Source organism: Hippoglossus stenolepis, chromosome 7 (assembly GCF_022539355.2).
Source record: "Hippoglossus stenolepis isolate QCI-W04-F060 chromosome 7, HSTE1.2, whole genome shotgun sequence".
In the NCBI taxonomy this organism is placed as follows: Eukaryota; Metazoa; Chordata; class Actinopteri; order Pleuronectiformes; family Pleuronectidae; genus Hippoglossus; species Hippoglossus stenolepis.
In genome coordinates, this window is record NC_061489.1 from 10,899,940 (window position 1) to 10,920,596 (window position 20,657).

The 20,657-nt window shown below is 40.5% G+C and overlaps 2 protein-coding genes across 3 annotated transcripts; both read left to right on the top strand.

The window, feature by feature from the left end:
* Positions 1-8,039: 8,039 nt before the first annotated feature.
* On the top strand, positions 8,040-15,807 carry LOC118111854 (cationic amino acid transporter 2). The gene is made up of 14 exons (XM_035160592.2): positions 8,040-8,177; positions 9,294-9,358; positions 9,632-9,664; positions 9,907-10,395; positions 11,023-11,178; positions 11,274-11,439; positions 11,575-11,711; positions 12,571-12,793; positions 13,656-13,792; positions 13,891-13,993; positions 14,088-14,215; positions 14,328-14,494; positions 14,808-14,916; positions 15,012-15,807. The coding sequence occupies exons 4-14, from the start codon at positions 10,026-10,028 to the stop codon at positions 15,146-15,148; spliced, it is 1,833 nt and encodes a 610-aa protein (XP_035016483.1). The 5' UTR covers positions 8,040-8,177; positions 9,294-9,358; positions 9,632-9,664; positions 9,907-10,025; the 3' UTR covers positions 15,149-15,807.
* A 576-nt stretch (positions 15,808-16,383) lies between these two features.
* Positions 16,384-20,205, top strand: LOC118112418 (platelet-derived growth factor receptor-like protein). Of its 2 annotated transcripts, none has more exons than XM_035161707.2 (7): positions 16,384-16,773; positions 16,948-17,114; positions 17,208-17,350; positions 17,435-17,586; positions 17,741-18,034; positions 19,154-19,293; positions 19,685-20,205. In XM_035161707.2, the coding sequence occupies exons 1-7, from the start codon at positions 16,692-16,694 to the stop codon at positions 19,889-19,891; spliced, it is 1,185 nt and encodes a 394-aa protein (XP_035017598.1). In that variant the 5' UTR covers positions 16,384-16,691; the 3' UTR covers positions 19,892-20,205. The 2 variants fall into 2 exon arrangements, with proteins under 2 accessions (XP_035017598.1, XP_035017599.1); XM_035161708.2 differs by having other exon boundaries at positions 16,963-17,114.
* The last annotated feature ends 452 nt before the right edge of the window (positions 20,206-20,657 follow it).

Consider the following 20,657-nt stretch of genomic DNA (forward strand, 5'->3'; position numbering starts at 1 on the left):
TCGCGGCGCATCTCCAAAGTGTGTGTGTGTGTGTGTGTGTGTGTGTGTGTGTGTGTGTGTGTGTGTGTGTGTGTGTGTGTGTGTGTGTGTGTGTGTGCGTGCTGTGTGTGTGTGTGTGTGTATGTGTGTGTGGTGTGTCTTATACAGTCTGTGCGTCCTAACTAAAGTGAAATCTACCAGACGAGGCAGGCGTGCCTAAATTACGCATGGTTTTACGCACACGTTTTTCTGCATCCAAAAAGACACAGACAGCAGCAGTTTCCTGTCTTGCTTTCTTGTTTCCTCTTCAACTGAAGACGTGAAGCAGCAGTAACTCATAAAAAAATGATAACATCACAGACCTTAAATGTGATTTTAACAGGGGGGGTGGGGGGGTTGACACCGACTCTGCGTGCTCTATTTCTGTCCTGTCATGAGTCTATTCCAGTAAACATCAGCACAGCCTGGCGGAGGAGGTGGGGGGAGGTGTTACTGTCAGCATTGTTGGCTACAGAAGGCTCAAAGTACCAAATGTGAAAGAAATGTACCAGTAGCTTTCACAATCCCCCTTAAACTCTCAGTGGTGGTTTGATGGGGGTCACAGACAAGACATATCCCACAGTTTAGGTCTGAGTTGACTTGTGCTGAGGGGCGGAGACCAGATAGATATGGCCCTCTTCAGACAATGATGCAGCACTTCTGGGCTTTTTGTGGCCAACACGAAATGGACATGGGCCTAAAGTGGCCTACATGTAAAATAGCAAATATAGACCAAATATCCCAAAACAAGTGTGGGACTTTTTTAGCAAACATGCAGTGCTCTAGGCAAGGTGTAATCTGGATGTGAACCTGAAGTGGCCCATGTGGTAAATGGTGAATATGGCCCAAATAGCACAAATCTGACTGCCTTTGGTTGACATGCAGTACTGCTATTGCTTACTTGTGGCCCAAATCTGGCAAACAGGAGCCGATCATGAATGCCATCATTCCACACAGTCTTGTACCTGACCTCCATTCATACAGCTATTTTAAGAGATCATGTTGTATCCAGGAATGACTTCAGCACAACCCTCAAAAGACAAGAGGGTGGATGGATATTGTATCCAGTCTTTAAAGAAATATAATTGTTTGACTTCTTTCTCCCCTTATTCTAATGTCATCATATCATACTATCCTGGAGCAACTTTCATTTTGCCTCCCCCAGTGTTCAGACAGGGGACCATATGAGGCAGTGAAGGGTAATTGTTATGTACTGCCCTCTTGTGCTTTGAAAATGCATTGCACTGATCAGGAAAGCCATTTAGGAAATTGTTAGGGCCTTCGCATCGACAGTGCGAAGGCCTGCCAGTGCTGCTTGCAGCCCTAGTTTATATTATTATGGTTTATCTTATTTAGTTTTATTTTATTTCTACAACACAAGACAGTACGCAAGAGGTTAAAGACAAAAATATATACAGTAAAATAAAGCATAGTTCCTTGCTTGGGGTACACTACATCAATCAGTCCTTCAGAACAGTGCTTCTTGGCTCTACCAACAGGGTTTATATGTATTCTATTTATGATCTAAAACAGAGCCTTAAAGGTCCAGTGTGTAAGATTTAGGTGAAAGGGATCTATTGACAGAAATTTAATATAAACTTAAATGCTCTTCAACATCTATCAGCTCCAACTCCAACACGATCCGCTTAGTAACACTTGCCATTGTTCTGAAGTAAACAGTGACGCCAGAGAATTTGTAAATAAGTGGACCAGAAACCGGAAGACACTCAACACCAGCATAGAAACTCTACTGCCACTAGCATTCTGGCGGTGTAATTGCAGCACGACTCACATTCACCTGGGCTTTAGGAGAGCAGAAACATAGAGGTCAGACCACAACATGAAAACCACTCATCAGCAGGACAAATTTGGAAGGACAGACTAGAATTGGCAAATAGTATAAGCTCTGGAACAAAGTTTTGTCAACCGGTGAGACCAAGATACACTTCTGCCAAATTGTGGAGAAAGAAATTATCTGATCATGATCCAGAACACAAAAGTTGATCACGGTCACTCTCTCATGTGATGTAACTCGTGATGTCAGCAGCATAAATAATTCAGAAGGCTGCACTAACACGTTGTCATCATGTGGCAGGACATTGACTCGGCACACTGCACAACACAATCAATCAATCAAATTTTATTTGTATAGCCCAATTGACAAATCCCAATTTGTCTCATAGGGCTTAAGAAGGTGCGACATCCTCTGTCATTAACCATCAACAGGAGTAAGGAAAACCAGCCCGAAAAAAAACAGGGGGGAAATTGTCTGGTATAGATGAAGGGAGCAACACTGACGATTGAAATAGAGAAGTCATTGCCAGTAATGGTAGAATCCACGATCCAGCATCACAATCTCTGAGGAGAGGAGCCACCAGAGACAAACAAGAGTTAGAATGACACTCGCTATTGAGTACATACCTTTGCCAAGGAGATATGCACCCAATTTAAATTGAATCAAGCCACACCATATTTCATACAACAATAGATACCAGTAAAAGTGTGCTTGGTTTCTTTCAGAAAGATAATTGCATTAATTAATGAGAAATTGACAAATATTTTGCAAATGTTATTTCTTGTAATGGAAAACAAGAAAAAAAGACCTGTATCTGCCCCATAATTTCATCCACTCAAAGGGGGTTCTTAAGTGGTAAAGTAGTTTTTACGTAATCCTCAAATAGATGTACAAACAACCTCCCAACTAGAAGAGGCTGCAGCAAAGTGAGAGAAAAGCTTCACTCATGAAAAATCAAACAGTTTGTTGAAATCAGTGGATCACAGCCTTGCAACCAAATATTCAGTTAAGTTATTTTAATTCAATACTTTATGTTTCTTTATTTTTGCTCGCCTAAAATGCTGTTTGATACAAAAGAGGCAACATCCTGAATTGTTAAACACATCAAGATGTAAATACCAGGGAAATAAAGCTGAAATCCCGAATTTTTCTTTCATATTCATTTTCTGATTGTAAAGCCAAATGTCTCCAGCGCACAACAAAAGCAAAGGAACTGTCTTTTTCTTCCAATAGTTGTCAAGGGTATTAAATAGAATTAATTCAAAACAATATTGTTCGTCATGAATATACCTATTGTCCCATAAATATTTGTGTGTTGAATGAATAACATTGTTATTGTCATTCATCTTTTTTCAAACTAACTATTTAGATTTAACATGGTTTTGCCCTGGAACACTGTCACAACTATAGTTTACACCAGACCACCAAACTAACAACTTCTGAGGTTTTACTGAGATTTCATGTCATCCACTTGGTGATTTAAAGGACAAATAGGGTTAGTTTACCCCATTTAACTCTGTTTTTGGTCTCCACCAACTCCAAGCCAATGACATTCCTATTAATTAAATATATCATCAGCTGCTAAATGCTCCACTGTGGTCACCAGCTTGTTAGCTAACTTTTTGGATCACTTGTTTGTTACATTGCAAAAATTTGAACTGATCATATAATAGTATTTATTTGTATTGCTTTAAGTACTTTTTTAAATCATGAATAATTTGCTAAGAAAGTGCTCCAAATGTAAACATACATGCTATCTATGATCTAAATATGAAATCTATAAACATTATTATGATTTGTTTCACTCCAACACTGTGTTAATTGATCAGGGCCATGAATCCTGTATCTATATTCAGAAAGATAGAGGTAGATGTTACTGTACTAGTTATATTTATTCACAAAATTTAACATATTTACAACATTCACATCATTAAAATATTTATAATATTGTACAAAGGGGGAACGGGGGAGGGGTTTGTTTTGAGGAGTAGGAAAAGGGTGAGGGTGGCGGGGCCAAGGAGGGAAGGAGTGGGTGAGGTAAGAATGGTTGAAATAGTGTGTAAGATTTAGGTGAAATTGATCTATTGACAAACATTCAATATAAAACAATTGACACAGAGAGTGAGACATACAGAGACACCCAGAGAGTGAGACACAGAGAGATAGAGAGAGACAGAGAAAGAGAGACAGACTGGCTGGTTTAAGAGAGAGCGAGAGCGAGAGCGAGAGCGAGAGAGAGAGAGAGACTCCCCTCCTGCTATGTGTGTATCTGGTTGCCATGGAAGCTCAACTGAATGCACCTGTTCTCTCCCCACTGGGAAGAGACAAATCTAAACTCTGAGTGCAGCACTCAAACAACTATAATTCAAAAACTATAAGTCCTATCTGTGAAATAAAGACACCGTGAGAATCCCAAGACGTTGCCGAACACACAGATAGATTTGTGAGAGTAAAAAAATGGGACCGTGGGAGCGAGTTATGCGAGTTGATGCTCCTTCCAGAAATGTTTTCTCTGAAATAACATTAGACCCAATGGAGAGGGATTGGTTTTTCCTTAAAGGAGCTACACACCTCATGTAATGTGCTCCTAGCATTAGCTTAAGCTCCCGTCAACTTGTCCTTAAACACATTCAAACTCCCCATAAACCAATTAAAACTCACCAGTGAAAAAAAAGCATTTTCTGAAATAAATGACTGGGAAAACTTCCCTCATCAATCACCATGGCAACCAGATGCTTTGATATGAATTTGAATCTGAATTTGATTGGCAGTGATGGCAGTTGTTTTTTTATTACTTTCTCTGCAATACTATAGTTAAATACCAAGGTTAATCTTCCCACTGTTACAAAAATCACATTGTTTGGTAGAATAAGATGTGAAATGTGAAAATATCCTGGTGCTAAAGATGTGTTTTCCACAAGGCCTTGCTCTGCCTGGCCTAGGCGACCTAACGCTACTTAGCATCACGCTATCACGTATCACTCGTTCATTATCGCGTATCACAACATAAAATGACAAGAATACCACAGGAATCAAAGATAAGCAGCAGAAAACACAAAACAAGCCAGCAACAATATTCCCACATTTGTCATAGAAGCAACAGAAACCAGCACAGAAACCAGCACATTATCAACATTTAACAGCAGCAGGTAACAGCAGCAACTTCATATTATACAGTGGTCTCATTTCAAACTTAAATTATGAGCCTGAATTGTATCGGTTAGCATGCTGGGTAAATACAGAGAGAGAGTGAGACATGACTTACCTCAGTCAAGGTCAGAGTGCAATAGAAACTGTCTTAAACTTTAACAGTATTTAAGGCAATCAACAGCCAATCAGGGGTCTCCTATCAAAATTGTCCAATCAAATCAATTATGAAATTATAATAAGAATAATAATTAAAGCCCTCAAAAAGCCAATTCATTTTGGTTACAATAATAAGAATAATCCTTACAATTTCAATAGGGCCTCCCACCGTTCGGTGCTCGGGCCATTTTGCCACGCCCATTTAAAATTACTCCAGAATACATACATTTTCACCACTTTCTAATTTTCTGCAAACAAGGTATTTGAGCATGTTAAAGCCCTCAAAAAGCCAATTCATTTGCCTGAAAAAAAATTAAAATAATAATCCTTACAATTTCAATAGGGCCTCCCACTGTCTCCTACTGTTCGGTGCTCAGGCCCTAATAATACCTTTGTATCTAATTTTGAAAATATAGAAATTAACTACCTTTTATTTACATTATACATTATGCGACAGCCCCTTTTATAAGTGGACATTGTAGTGGGAAAAAAAGTGTGGTGGAAAACTATTTTGTAGTTGAAAAGTAACTTTTTGTTTACCTGTCTGAGACTTTTATGACCTGAACTGTTTGTGACCTGAAACCTATGTGACCTGTCTAATACCTTTATGACCTTTTTATTACTTATTGACTGTCCAAGAACTTAATGTCTGTCTGCTTTATCTTCAAAGGAAACGTGTACAAATCAGTTTCCTGTGTCTTAATTCCTGTCTCAAACTGCGTATACAGAACCAGTCTGAACTGGCTCAGACAAACAGCCTTAGTTCTCCTATATAAGATCCTTGCATTTGACTGTTCTCCATCATCACTCTGAGATCCCTGTGACTCTCTGTGTTGATCCTTTCTGCAGAAAGCCCCTATTAAAATACACAAAGACAAATTTGGTGTTCCAGCCTCTTGTATTTTCAGATTTCCATCACAACATGTTACTTCGCTGACTAGTTTGTGCGTGAGAGGGGGGTTCAAATTAAAGCTTGATGTGTGAGACCTATCATGTTGAATTTACACTGTGTTTTATCCTTTGTATTGTACAGCTCTTGTCATTCCTCTTGCGAACAGATGTCCCAGTGTTTTTATTGTAATAATAGGGTTTGTGTTGATCTCATGATACTATATATGCCACTATATATTATGTATATAGTATTATTATTATGATTTATTACATTATATCGGTACACCATTAGGAGTAATAGTGTCTGTCTAATTCCATAGATACTCCCTTCTCTCCAAGCAGTACCCGAGGTCAGGTTATAGATAAAGGAGCAACCAACAATGCATTGTAGTGTCTAATTTGAAGGGATGACGCAAGTAGAGGAAGATATACTGGGATGCTGTGGAAGACATCTTCAGACTTGGGGGTGACAAATGCTAATGTTACCCTGTTTGCGTTTTTATATTGTTTCACGTTCTGGTCTCCTTGATGCATCAAGTCTACATTAAAATCTTCTGCATAAGACATCAGCTGCTGCCTGAGTGGAACATGTATTGATGAGATATTCATTTCTTTGATGTGATAAGGAGAAAGGGAAGCTCCATGTGTCATGTGTCCCCTGACATTCTAGACCTATAGCAGCATAACTAAGAGCAGGTCTAAGACAAGCCTGGATCAGCTCTAGCTATAAACTTTATCATAAAGGAAGGTTTCAAGCCTACTCTTAAACGTACAGAGGGTGTCTTCCTCCTGAACTGAAACTGGGAGATGATTCCACAGGAGAGGAGCTTGATTGCTGAAAGCTCTGGCTCCTACTCTACTTTAGAGACTTTAGGATCAACAAGTAAGCCTGAACTCTGGTAGCGCAGAGCTCTAGTGGGGTGATATGGTACTATCAGCTCTTTGAGGTATGATGGTGCCATATCATTTGTGTTTTACTTGTAGGTGAGGAGTACAATTTTAAATTCTATTCTAGATTTAAACGGAAGCCAGTGTAGTGAAGCTAATACAGGAGAAATGTGATCTCTTTTCATTATCTGAAATTAACGTTTTAGCCCATGTGGACTTTTTTTGGAAGAAACCCCCTGACATATTCAATGTGTCTATACACAGCAGGTATTGAGAATTAATCTCTGTGACAGTTGCTCTCAATTTATAAGAATGAACGTCCTTAATGTATGAAATTCCTCTCTTTATGAAAATGTTTTATTCCAAATCATTTAAATTCAGGAAGTCCCTCTTATGGCCTGTCTCAAAGCAGTTGCATTTATCTTATTTCCCAGATTTTTACGCTATCTTTTCTCAACCACAAAAAAATGGATTTTATGAGTGAATGCCACTTTATTGAAAGATGTCCAGTATGGTCATGATAAGACCTGTCACATGATCAGAGTCCAGGCCTGAACAGCTACATATGTCAATATTAACTCAGGGTCATAGCGCCTCCTACTGATTCGCCATGAAACAGGAGGTTTTTTTAAGATCCACGGTACATTGTCCAAACAGCCCAAAACCTGAACAGATCTATTAGTCTGTATGTAGTGATAGTGATAGCGCCACCTACTGGCAACAGGAAGCAAGCCTTATTTTACAACTTTACAACAATATAACAATTTACATTAAATTTTCACAGTGTGGTCTGCACTTGATGGCACGGACTGTAATGCGTGATTATTATCCATAATAGATGCATCTTTTTTGCATAATTAAAACAGCATTACACATTTCTCCTAAAATACACAATATATAACATCTACTTATCCATGCTACAAACTTATACATTTGAAAGTATTGAATGAAATACAAAACCCATGAAAACAAAACAAAATAACAAATGGAGTGAGCACAAAAGCATTTTTGACATTCTGAATAGGATTTGCTGTTCACTGTTCTCACCCTGTGCCCTCAGTGCAATAATGAGCACATTATGATCCAAAGTGGTCGGCAGTGAGAAAGGCTACTTTGTAAGTAAATCCATTGAGTGGGAGGGTCACACAGGCCTGTGTTGTAGATATCGCAGTAAAAATCATGTTTCCTTCATCCAAGTCAACAGAGTGGATATTTTTGTACCAGTGCGCTGTTTTCAACTCACCACTCCCCAGTCACTCCTCGTGGGCCTGAGGACAAGGTAAAGATCTGTCTATTTGAATATTATAACCACCAGCAAGATAGATTCAAGTCAGTATCTTGTGCTCTAATCTTCATCTCTGACTTTTATGTTGTACAGTATTACATCTGAGCTGTTTCTTTAATGTGCTGTAGAAAGCGATAAAAAACACATCATTGACTATTTACTGATCTTCACTCTGATTACCATCAACCCTCTGATCATAAATCTGCACAGCACATGTGTAGTAGCTGGTGTTAAGTTAACTATTACCTCCCCATTGTCCTTCTGGAAACAGTATATCAAGAAGCAATATCTGCAGATAGGAGAGCCACAAGCTTTATGTTTGGTCAAAGGTACTTTGGCCGTGGACGCAGGCTGCGTTCCCACTCGCCTCCTGCCAGCTGAGGTAGATGCCAGGAGGGATTAGGTTAGCCCAAATCCCCTGATGGGAGATGAGAAGGTGAAAGCTACCTCTCAAAGAGTAAGTGTGCAGCCTGCTGCATGCATGTAAGCCATGAAAGCTGCTTTGTCCTCCACCATTTCATTAACTCACAGTGTGGCGAGGTCACACTTTCAGGTAGAGAAGTGGACATGGCAGGAAAACTCCAACATAGCTGCAGTGATAAGTCCCCAGTCTTGTTTCGGAGCAACACATGTATGTAAACACACAGTGACAACATACAGTAGAGTTTTGGGGGCATGATCTGAAGAAGAAACAGTTGCAGGCTTCCACAGGTACTGGATGTGTGTAAAAATGTTTCTATTATTGGTACAGACTTTTTTAACTGGTTCCTATTCATGAAGGCCAATCCCCAATGTCATAGAAGAATGTGTAAGTTAAAGATTATCTTGAAGTCATAATCATGTGAAGATTATCAAACCAGCTGCTCTCACTTGTATTACAAGTTACCCACGGGACTAGTCACTTTCCTTTTCTGTACATAAGATCCTAGAGAACTAAAACAAAAACTGTCTTTTTAATGTCATCAGAGGTGAGTTAATTTTCTCTGTTTCATTAATTTCACCAACCCCTCCCACCCGTTAACCCAGCACAGTGTGGAGGGATGAGACGGAAGAGCAGGGGACAGGTCTAATATTAATTTCTCAATTTTATTCTTTCCACTTCGCTTTTAGCTCTGACCGATCTCAAATTATTCCGAGAAGAGGGATTGCCTCGGACAAGATGCTGCTCCAATGACGTGAGAGCACACTTTGCAAACTAAATCTTTAATTTTATTGCCAGGTGAAGAATAAAATGTGGAATGTTCAGGGAAGTATAATTGTGTAAGGAATTAAAGGTTGAGTAAAGTGCAGTTCTCCGGGAACAGGGGCGTTGTTTTCTGTGTTGTGGGCGGCAGTGCAAAGTCAAGGCATCAGCACTATCATATCAGAGGGGTGATAAAGAAGGACACGTATAAAAGAATATTGTGATTTATGGGAGTGACGAATCCTATTATTTATTCTCTTCCAAGCACACCTGTGAGGCAGGGGACCACACAGAGGAGGTGAGTGAATGCATTCATCCTTTTTTTTGGGTTTAAAGTCATAATATTAGGAGCACATGTCATTTAAGTTACATATATATCATATTAATCCTATTTTTCCAATCTTCCTTTTGCCTGGGGCCACTGTTAGAGTATAAAAAGATATATTTGAAAATGGAAATGTTCTACCGAGAGGATGACCTGACAATTATTCACTGACATGTTCACTGATCTACCCGTCCTTCCCCATTCCTTTCCCCCAGCTCTTCCTTCCACTCACTCTGTCAACAACAGCGACCCTCACTCCCCCCTGTCTCGTCCTCCACAGTGTGATTCCCCACATCTTTCCATCCAGATATAAACCCCCCTCCACTATAGGAGCATGCCGTGCGGCGGGGCGAAGTCCTTTCTGGTGAGCCTGTCCCGGAGGAAGCCCCTGGAGCCCGAGGGGGAGCAGTCCACATTTAACCGATGCCTGACCACCCTGGACTTGGTGGCCCTCGGTGTGGGCAGCACCCTGGGGGCCGGGGTCTACGTCCTGTCTGGAGAGGTGGCCAGAGACACCGCTGGGCCCAGCATCATCATCTCGTTCTTCATCGCCGCTCTGGCCTCTATATTTGCCGGACTGTGCTATGCAGAGTTTGGCTCCCGGGTTCCCAAAACAGGCTCAGCGTACCTCTATAGCTATGTGACAGTGGGAGAACTGTTGGCTTTCATCACCGGGTGGAATCTGTTACTCTCCTACGTCATCGGTGAGTGTGATACACAATAATTATTTATCAATGACAATAGATTATAAAGTCTTTCATTTGCTAATATGAGAACTAGTCCTGTTCTAATAATTGTTGATTGCTGAATCAAGATTCTTTTTCTTTGTCTTTATGTACAAAACTATTAGGAGGAAATCATTTCTTCAACTTAGTCTTTGTCTTTGTCTTAATATTGATATATGTGACTTGTGATTCCCATCCTCTGAAAATAAAAACCTGTTATTTTCCTCTTATGTAACATGTTTGGTTCATGGGAAGCCCATAAATGATCAACATGAGACCTTTAAATGCTCCTTGACCTTTTACTAGCTGTCAAAACAGACTCTTAAAGTTACTTCTTTAAAAAGTAATATTGGAAGTTTGACGATTCAAGTATGAAAATTTAGCTTTCATCAACTCAAAATGCTATTTGCCTTTTTTTATGATCTGCATGGTTTGCATGTTAATGACCACTAAAAAGCAGGAGAGTGGTTTTAAATGACTGAGCCATAAAAGTGTGAATCACGCATGAGAGGGAAAATCACCATCAGTGTTTTCTGTTTATGACTACAGTTACACAATGACTCAGGCTAATTGCTTTATTGCATGTGTCTCTCACCATCTGTGTAGGGACATCCAGCGTTGCACTGGCGTGGAGCGGGACATTTGATGACCTCATAGGGGGCGTCATATCAAAATACTTGGAAGCAAATGCAGCAATGGGCCTTCCTGGTCTGGCACCTTACCCAGATCTCTTTGCTGCAGCTCTCATCTTGCTACTCTCAGGTAAAATGAAGGCGCTGGTGTCATTACGATGGTGATGAGAGGGTATAATACAAAAATCATACACCTCATTTGTTTTGTTTTTTTCCCGTCTCAAGGTCTTTTGGCCTTTGGAGTGAGAGAGTCAACGACAATCAACAAGATCTTCACAGCAATCAACATCCTGGTTCTGCTGTTTGTGATCATCTCTGGATTCATCAAGGGAGACATCTCCAACTGGGAGATCAGTGAAGAGGCTCTGATAAATGCCACTGTGGAACTCAAGTAATATAAGAGTGACATAGACCTGTCTGTTTGCTAGCATGCAGAGCCCTGTCTTACATGATTACAGGTGCATTACCATCCAGGTTATTTCTCATTGCAAATAACCACATTGTGATACTGTCCCCCTCTGTGCAGCAACCTGAACTCCACTGCTGATGTAATAAGTGAGTTTGGAGTCGGTGGATTTTTCCCTTATGGCATTTCTGGAACCTTGGCTGGAGCTGCAACGTGTTTCTACGCCTTTGTTGGATTTGACTGCATCGCTACAACAGGTGAGAGGAAGACTTGTCATTTGAAAAAGAACAACACTGAGGTTCACTCTGATTTTTATCAAATTTAAAAGTATGCCCAACTTTGTAATGTTGTTCAGTGTTGTACTGCAAGATTGAATTGTATTTTGTAGGTTATGATGGATGGGATATTTTTGATATCAGCAACTAACAGCACAAAAGAATTCCCAAGCAAAGTTTTCTGTGTAATGTAAAAATCCACCAAAATGTAATGGATTTTATTCAGTGAAGGAAACAACTATCCATACTTGACTAAAAATGAATGGTGTTATTTAATAAATTGGCCATTTACTGGGATTTTCACAAAGCTTTCAGCCTCATCTTATGGCCTTCATCTGAAAAGAGTTAGCTCACTTTTTAGGGTAATAATTCTCATGTTACCTTAGTGTGCATTTTTCGTTCCTGCGATAGCGAATTGTCTTACATGGTGGGGAGATATGTGTACATCATTTACAATCGCATGTAATTACATGAGCTAAATCTCCATGATTAAGACCGTTGGAAGTGGTTGAAAGCTCCAGAAACCCTCATTTCACTCTTCATTTATTCAAAGGCCCTTTGCAAACCATCATTCAAATTCCACCCCAGTCACACATCAATATTCAAAACTCCTGGTTTATGTTTTAAGCACATTTAAAAGAACCACATTTGACGTGAAGTGTATACAATAAAAAAAAAGGAACTATAACAGCATAACAAAAACAAAAGACACAACTTAACAAAACAATGTGAATACACAAGCATTACAAGCATTTTTAACTATCAAGCAAATATTTGACAAACAGCTGAAGGAGGACCAACATTAAAAGAGTCACTGACGTCTTGGTATCGTTCTCCACAGGTGAGGAGGTGAAGAACCCTCAGAAGTCCATCCCTGTGGGCATCGTGGCCTCACTGCTCATCTGTTTCGTGGCCTACTTTGCTGTGTCTGCTGCACTCACCCTGATGATGCCATACTACATGCTCAGTGAGAAGAGCCCCCTGCCTGTGGCCTTCGAGTACGTCGGCTGGGGTCCCGCCAAATATGTCGTGGCAGTGGGATCACTCTGTGCCCTGTCCACCAGGTAGGAAGACACTGGTGGGAGAGTCAGGGTCGTGTGATGTGATCCCTGTTAGAGAGTATACTTTGTACTCAGGGATTATTACCTTAGGCAAACCACTTTGGTCTAAGGTAATATTTGATGCAAATATATGTAGGTAACATGTGATTTATAATACTGTACATCGCCAACCAATATATCCAATGAAAACCAAGTGAGTCCCACATCTGAACAAATGTGGATACAGAAACATTAGATGAATACAGTCAGGAAAGGATGAGGAGTCATAATGAAACAGCCACTGGACAGAATAATGAGTCTACAGGTTAAGGTGATTATATGTTTCTCCAAAACATTTGACCTTTTACAACTAACTCACTTCCGCAGATGTGTTTTAACTGAAGACCCATGTGTTCTCTCAAGCTTTTGACTGTCCTTGGTTGTTTTTTATTCACTCTTTTGCCTTTTGTTTACTTATCTTTATCACATTTATTCCTGTATTCCTGTTTATTTATTGTACAGCAATTTGGTCAACTTTGGTGGTTTTAAATGTGCCTTATAAATTCAAGTTTAAGATTGTCCTTAGGGGGAAATAGTACAGCCAGCAGTAACTGTATAATAACAACGAATACATCAACAAATATAAATAAAATTGACTACTTGACTTGACGTAAAGAGCCATCACACATGTTATTGAAATAAATGGCTCCTTTTTAAAATCCCTGCTTTAGTTCTAGGAACTAACAAAGTGTGTTCCGGTCGCATCAATATTTACTCAGAAAATCGACTTCACGCAAAACCTGGAAAGCATTCAGGGCTGCTACGTGTGTGCAAAGTCACACAAGGACACTTGACATCATTCATTATATTCATCTCGTGTGTCCAGCCTGCTAGGATCCATGTTCCCAATGCCCAGGGTGCTCTTTGCCATGGCGAGAGACGGCCTGCTTTTCCAGCCCCTGACCAAAGTCACGGCCAAAGGCAGCCCCGCCATCGCTACGATATCATCTGGAGTTGTGGCAGGTACAGATGTTCCAGCTGTTCCTCAGGGTCTGTGCACATGTAGTGAGGTTTATGAACTTGGAGTTACTCTGTATTCTTTGTTTCTTCTTCCTCTTTAGCCATCATGGCTCTGCTCTTTGACTTGGAGGCCTTGGTGGAAATGATGTCCATCGGGACTCTGTTTGCCTACACACTTGTGGCCATATGCATTTTAATACTGAGGTAGAAAATGATTTTCTCCTGCAGCCTTTACAGAGAATGTTGAGCTTAAAAATGATCATATTGTGTTTTACATATATTTCACTTTGCAAACAAGGTACCAGCCAAGTCCATCAGAAGATACAGACCTGCAGGTCAAAGAATCGAACACTAGCTTCCTGAGGCCTCCATCAGTTCCTAACTCATCCACGGCACGAACAGTCACTATCTTGACCATAATCGCAGGTAAAACAAAGTAAAACACTTGATCTAGTACATCTTCTAGTCAGGTACATTTTACTTTTATCTCTCTAGGCCACAAACCGACGTCTCTCATTTATTTCTTCTTTTTCTGAAGTTGCGTGTGTGATTGGACTGTGCGTCACCCTGTCTCTGGGCCTTGGCGCTGTGTCCCGTGTGGAGCCATGGAGTGTGGCGCTTGTTTGCATCCTCGGCGTCGCCGTGGTGCTCCTCGTTTTCTTCATCTGGAGGCACCCACAGAATCCAACCAAGGCATCTTTTATGGTGAGTATTTTCATTTGTGTATGCTTGCAATTCTCAATCAACTAGAACTGTTGAATTATTTACATTCTTAAATTTTTGTATTCCTTATATTTTGTGTATATTCGTGGAATATGCTCTCATATTTACTTTTTATTATTTTTAATTTGTACCTATCTATCTATCTATCTATCTATCTATCTATCTATCTATCTATCTATCTATCTATCTATCTATCTATCTAGCTTCCTACCTATCCAACCACACACCAATCCATCCATCCACTCACCCATCTCGAAAAAGTCTTACACATTATACCTGTTTTCTCTTTTCATAGGTTCCATTACTTCCCGGTCTGCCGATAGTGAGCACATTCATCAATGTCTACCTGATGGTGCAGTTGGGTGGAGACACCTGGTTAAGATATGCCATTTGGATGTTAGTGGGTAAGATACAATTTCTGCTTGAAAGGTTTAATGGAGTCATACTGAAATGCAATCACTGTAATGAATATAACGACCAATCTCTGTCCTCTGCGCAGGGTTAGTCATCTACTTCGCCTATGGGATGCGTAACAGCGTTCAGAAGAAGCGCCTCACGGGCAGGCAGGTGAATATTGAAACCGTCAGCGGCGTAGAAGACAGTTCGACAAACGTCATTAAAGAAGAGAAATTCTGAGCCTGTGTGGAGCCGAGAGAGTCTGACTTAGATGTTACAGTGACTAACTGAGCTTTAAGTTTGTAAATATGAGCTGCTGCTGCTGCTGTTTACCTGTGTCTGCAGTGTTCAGTGTGAGGATGACAGGGTGACAGGTGTACAGTGTTCAAGGATGAAAAAGCAAACCTGCTAAATTTGATTTCATACACACTTTCATATATGTAGATGGAGTTTGTAATATATGTGATATTTTCAGACCTTCGAGACATTCAAGGAGGGAATTAGGCTACGTGTGCAGGAATCATTACAGATCTGGAGGCACAGATTTGAAAAAATGAAACCTCTCTGTACATTTACATACCATCATTTACCTGTATCAGCTTCAGAGCCATGTAAACCTACACCCATGTTTTAAAATGGCTCAGAGTATTTCCTGCAGAGTATCTCATTACATCTAAACAACACATTTACACTTTTCATATTAATTGTAAATTATGAATGGGCATTTCAAGTTTATACAATTGTAATAATGATTATAAATGTTTTTTTTACATATAAATTCATACCCTGAGACTGATGACGTTGATACAGAAAAACCTTTTTGAGAAATGTAATATTTTGTTGTTCTTAGGCTGTTTAAATGTTCGCTTCATTAATTGTGTATTGTTTGAAAGTGTAAATATGAAAATTGCTCGTTTTCTAATTATTTGTTATAAATGTATTTAATTAAAACTGAAATAATCCAACCTTCAAGACAGTCTGGAGTTCATTCATCTACAGAGCATGTTGATAAAAGAAAGGAAAAAAAGTCCAGTCCCACTTATAATCTCATGGATAAAAGTGCCAGAGACGGCTCAGTACCCAGAGTTCACTGGGAACAAAAGGACCTTTCAAGGCAGCTTACCTGTGTCATGTTCAAAATCAAGGTCACTCAAACATCAAGCATTGCGTTGTTCACACTTTTATATCTTTTCCTTTGCAGAAACATGTCATTTATGGGGGGCCATTAGAAAATGATGGTGTGTGTTACTTATCTCTGAAAGCTTTGTACAGTAGATCTTTTTTTTTTTCTTTAAGTTGGTTTAAGCTGTGACCTAGAGAGCTTGTGTTTTTTTCTACCTGTAAAAAAAACATTAGTGTCAGAACACAAGGTTTATTGGGCACCAAATGCTTTTTAATTACCCTCTGCCCACTGCCCCCGTCTGGGCTGTGTGGTGTGTTTTTCGTCGCTCGCACACTTCCAGTCCAGCAGCTAAGCAAACAGGCAACGCGATTCTACACAGTGGGGCCTCTGCCTCTGGACCCTCATTGGTCCGGCGAGGCTTGAAAGCCTCCATTGAGCCGGTCAGGAGGAATTTGGGGTACTAATGCCACTCTCAGGAGGAGGAATTTTGTGTGATTCTGGTAAACAGCTGACGGCTCACTTTGCGAGCTCGGCTCTCCTCCTCCTCCTCCTCTCTCCCTCGTTCCTTCCCTCCTTTGGTTTCTGCAGTGCGTTCTCTGCGTTGAACTGTGTGAACTAACAATCCGTACAGCACTCTGATTATTCACTCATCACTGAATCATGCCTCTGGTGAACTTGTATGGGTCAAAGTGGAGGCTGGTGCTGTGCACTCTGCTTATTTGTGCAGTAATCTTCGAGTTGGGTAAGTGACTTTATTTCCCTTTGCTGAGCCGTTCTGTCAACATGTGTTCCTGGAAGTACCAAGATGGCTTAATGCATGATATGGCTTACTGTAGAAGTTAGCATCTGATAAAAGAAATTATAGTATAACCACACACTGCAATCTCACTGTTTGTGAACTGTTTACCATGTGTAGCTTATTGTCAAAAAGATGCCCAGAAGCAGAAGGCTACCCCGGGGAGGAAGTCCAAGCCGAGCAAAAACAAACCAGAGAAGTCAACAAACGAAGGGTCCAGCACTGCAACAGCCAAACCAAAGAACAAAGCTACACCTGCAGCCAAGGCACAGGCCTTTCTCACACAGGTACTTTATATACGCAAGACCTTTGACATCAAGGGTGCATCAATTTATGCGATATCATGTATAACTGTTTGATTTTGTATCTGACACGTGAAGGTGCTAAACAGAGGGAAGTTTAAGAAGGTGGGTGAGACTATAAGCGTGCAGACAGGAGATACTCTGGAGCTGAGGTGCAGGGGCAAACCTGTGCAGTGGGGCGTCCCCTTATACCTGGAGGAGGATGATGAAGGAAGGCTAAGGTATGCTATTCCATTTTTATTTATTCATAAACCTGATTGAGATTCTGTATGTCCGTTGACTTTTTCCTGTTTCGGCTTCTGCAGGATTGTCCAACACGAGCGATACGGTGTTCTGACATTAGTCAACACCACTGGCGCAGACACAGGGGAGTACACCTGCTACCCAATGTACTGTGAAGACACAGACTGCAGGAAGGAGTACGACAAAGCTATCAAGGTCTTCGTCTTCTTTCCTGGTACTATTAATAAACTTTATTGATGCTGACACACGCCCTTCTCAGAGTTGCAGGCTTCTGCTTTATTTCACCTCCATCTTGATAGGAAGCCTTTTCACATCCACGTGATATCTTATCGCCAATTTGCCATATCTTCTTGTTCTATATCAACCAGACCCACAGGAACTATTTGTTCCATCATCGGACTACTATGAGGTGATTCAGCTGAGGACCAACTGGCCCACGGTCCTCCCCTGCCAGGTTACGTCACCGGAGGCCAAAGTGTCTTTGCACCGCGAGTTTCCACCTGTGGAGGTGGCGGTGGACGGGACGGAGATCTCCTTTAATGTCAAGAAAGGCTACACCATACATCGACCCCGGCCTTATCACGCTGGAGCCTTGTACTGTGTCGCCAGTCTGGGCAACCTGAGGCAGAGCTCCACCAAGTACATGCTCATCTATGTCAACTGTGAGTTGTTGTTGTTGTTGCTTTTACCTGCTGATTCCTGTTCACAGACATAGGTCATATGGATCCCAGAATGCATCAGGCAGACAGCAGGGAAAACTAAGCGGCAACCAAACTAGCACAAGGCTAAAAGAGCAGATGATCACAATCACACCTGAGTCATAGAGCGTCCAGTCAGTCTAACTCAAGGGTGTAAGAAGGGCTAAAACTACTGGTCCATTATTAACATGCAAACAGGCCATTACAGTCAACATTTCAACTCCTTTCACACACTGACAGACACTTTCAGGACTTCCAGGACACTTCTTCCAGCTCAGAACTTCAACTGAATCTTTTTCTCCACTTTAATTTCAGCTAAGACTTTATCAATCGTCAATCAATCAAATTTTATTTATTTTGAATCACAATCACAATCTGCTCATAGGGCTCAACAAGATGTGACATCTTCTGCCCTTAACCCTCAACAAGAGTAAAGAAAAACTATCAAAAACAAACCTATTAACAGGGGGAAAAATAGTAGAAACCTCAGAGAGAGCCACATCCCTCTCCCAGGACAGATAGAAGTGTAATAGATGCCACGTGAAGCTGAACCTATCTACAAAATTACAAGATTTACAACATTGATAAGAAGAAACAGTTTTCAATTGAATGGTGTCAATCATTAAAGTATTTAAACGCAATAAAAGAGATGATTGGAGCAGCAATGTCCCCTGCTCTTAAAATTGACAGTTCAACATTTAACGCTTAATTGTAATCACTAGTTCAACTTATTTTGTATTTTTAAGTCACTGTCATAGTCTCGGCTTGTTATGATCTGATCCAGATCCAAACCAAAATTGAATGGGTTCTTCTTTGGGTCATGCCCCACCCCTCCACAAACTTTCGGGAGTATCGAGTAGTTTTTGCGTAATCCTGCTTCCAGACAAACCAACCAACAAACAAATAGATGAAATTAAATATTGGTAATTGCAGCATTCAAAGTGTTTATTTGTATTAGCACTCATATTACTGTCATTGGGTAGTTTTTTTTACACTTGTACATAAAGTAGTACTGCTACTTGACAAGGGTACTGTAGTAATGTATTGCTTCTCTATTGACATTTTTACTTTGTTTTCCATTAGACCCCATGGCTCCTCCTGCTCCAGTGATCCAGGCCTCATCCAGTTCGGTGGTTGTGGGGGAGAACCTGCGTGTCAGCTGCAGTGTGGTGGGAGAACAGGATGTGGTTGTGGAGTTCACCTGGGAATACCCCGGACAGCAGGTCAGGCACTCCTGGAGACAGATATAATTAGCTTATCATCTTGATAACACAATACACCTTCAGTGGGTCTATCTTATGTTATTAAATGTTAATAAGTCATTTATTAATTCTCTACACATCAGTATTGAGCCATGTAGCCTTATGAAAAACATGAATTTCAGCTTGGTTGTGAAACAAATTACACGGAGGATCCGTACAGGTGGTCTACACCCTCTGTGGTTACAGCTTACTGTGTGCTAGCTCATTATCAGTTAAGAGGCATCTAACCTATGGACTGTAGAACATGCAGGTCTACTACACACTGGACCACAAATATGTAAGCTATAAACTATAAATTTCCTGTTGTGGGGTATGTGTTTATTTCTGAACGGAGCACGTCTGCTGGTTGCAGATTGGGAGGCCTCTGTACACACAGGAGAGCATCAGTCCAGTCGGCGGAGGAGCGGCTCGTCAGCAGTCTCAGTCTGTTCTCCTGGTGGACGAGGTGAGGGACGTGGACCAGGGCACATACACCTGCACCGCTCAGAACCTGCAAGGAGCCAAATCAGTGTCCGCCACTGTCAAAGTGGTCCCCAAAGCAAAACCGAAGAAACCGTGACCCACCACAGCTATATGACAACACTATGAGAGAGAGAGAGAGAGAGAGAGAGAGAGAGAGAGAGAGAGAGAGAGAGAGAGAGCGAGAGAGAGTCCAGTATGTGTCCAGTATTTTCCTCTGCCACAGAACTGAAGTCTTTTATCATCTTTGAAAAGCTGCTGTAATCATAAATATATTATCTTCTGAGCTTATAATACACACTTTGACATCCCAATCATACAATCAATCTGTTGTTTACATGAATGTATGAGGCACATCCAGTTTGTAAATGTGTTATTAACATTTTCGAGCATTAAATATTTTATATACACACACATTTGTATTTTTCTAGTTATTTCTTATTGTGCATGATCCTGCCAAAGATGACGGTATACAAATAAAAAACTGAAATCACTCAACAAGTGTTGAGTGATTTCACATGGTTCATTTTTCCTCAAGTCAGACTTGTTCCACACATGAGTCACTGCATCTGAAATATCATCATGTAGTTGCAGTATGTGATATTTTTTATATTATGTTGTATTAATCTCTAATTATGAGGAACCAACTTACTTTTTTCATAACTTATGTAATTACAGAAATTGTGCTTGAAAACAAATCCCACCTGATAAAAATAATTATGACACTGATGTTTTTCAATGTTATTTAGTTATGGTCAAACTAACCTGTCAGGTGACAAGGGCCTACAATGGCAGGCCCTTACTGAGGCAAACATTTATTAAAATAAATCAATACATTAACTACTATCTATATACAAATAAATAAT

Coding starts and splice junctions, on each gene's coding strand:
- LOC118111854 (XM_035160592.2), top strand. CDS start 10,026: ATGCCGTGCGGCGGGGCGAAGTCCTTTCTGGTGAGCCTGTCCCGGAGG. Junction 11,712..12,570: donor TGACTGCATCGCTACAACAG/GTGAGAGGAAGA, acceptor CGTTCTCCACAG/GTGAGGAGGTGAAGAACCCT. Junction 13,994..14,087: donor ATATGCATTTTAATACTGAG/GTAGAAAATGAT, acceptor TTTGCAAACAAG/GTACCAGCCAAGTCCATCAG.
- LOC118112418 (XM_035161707.2), top strand. CDS start 16,692: ATGCCTCTGGTGAACTTGTATGGGTCAAAGTGGAGGCTGGTGCTGTGC. Junction 16,774..16,947: donor TGCAGTAATCTTCGAGTTGG/GTAAGTGACTTT, acceptor TACCATGTGTAG/CTTATTGTCAAAAAGATGCC. Junction 17,587..17,740: donor GGTCTTCGTCTTCTTTCCTG/GTACTATTAATA, acceptor TATATCAACCAG/ACCCACAGGAACTATTTGTT.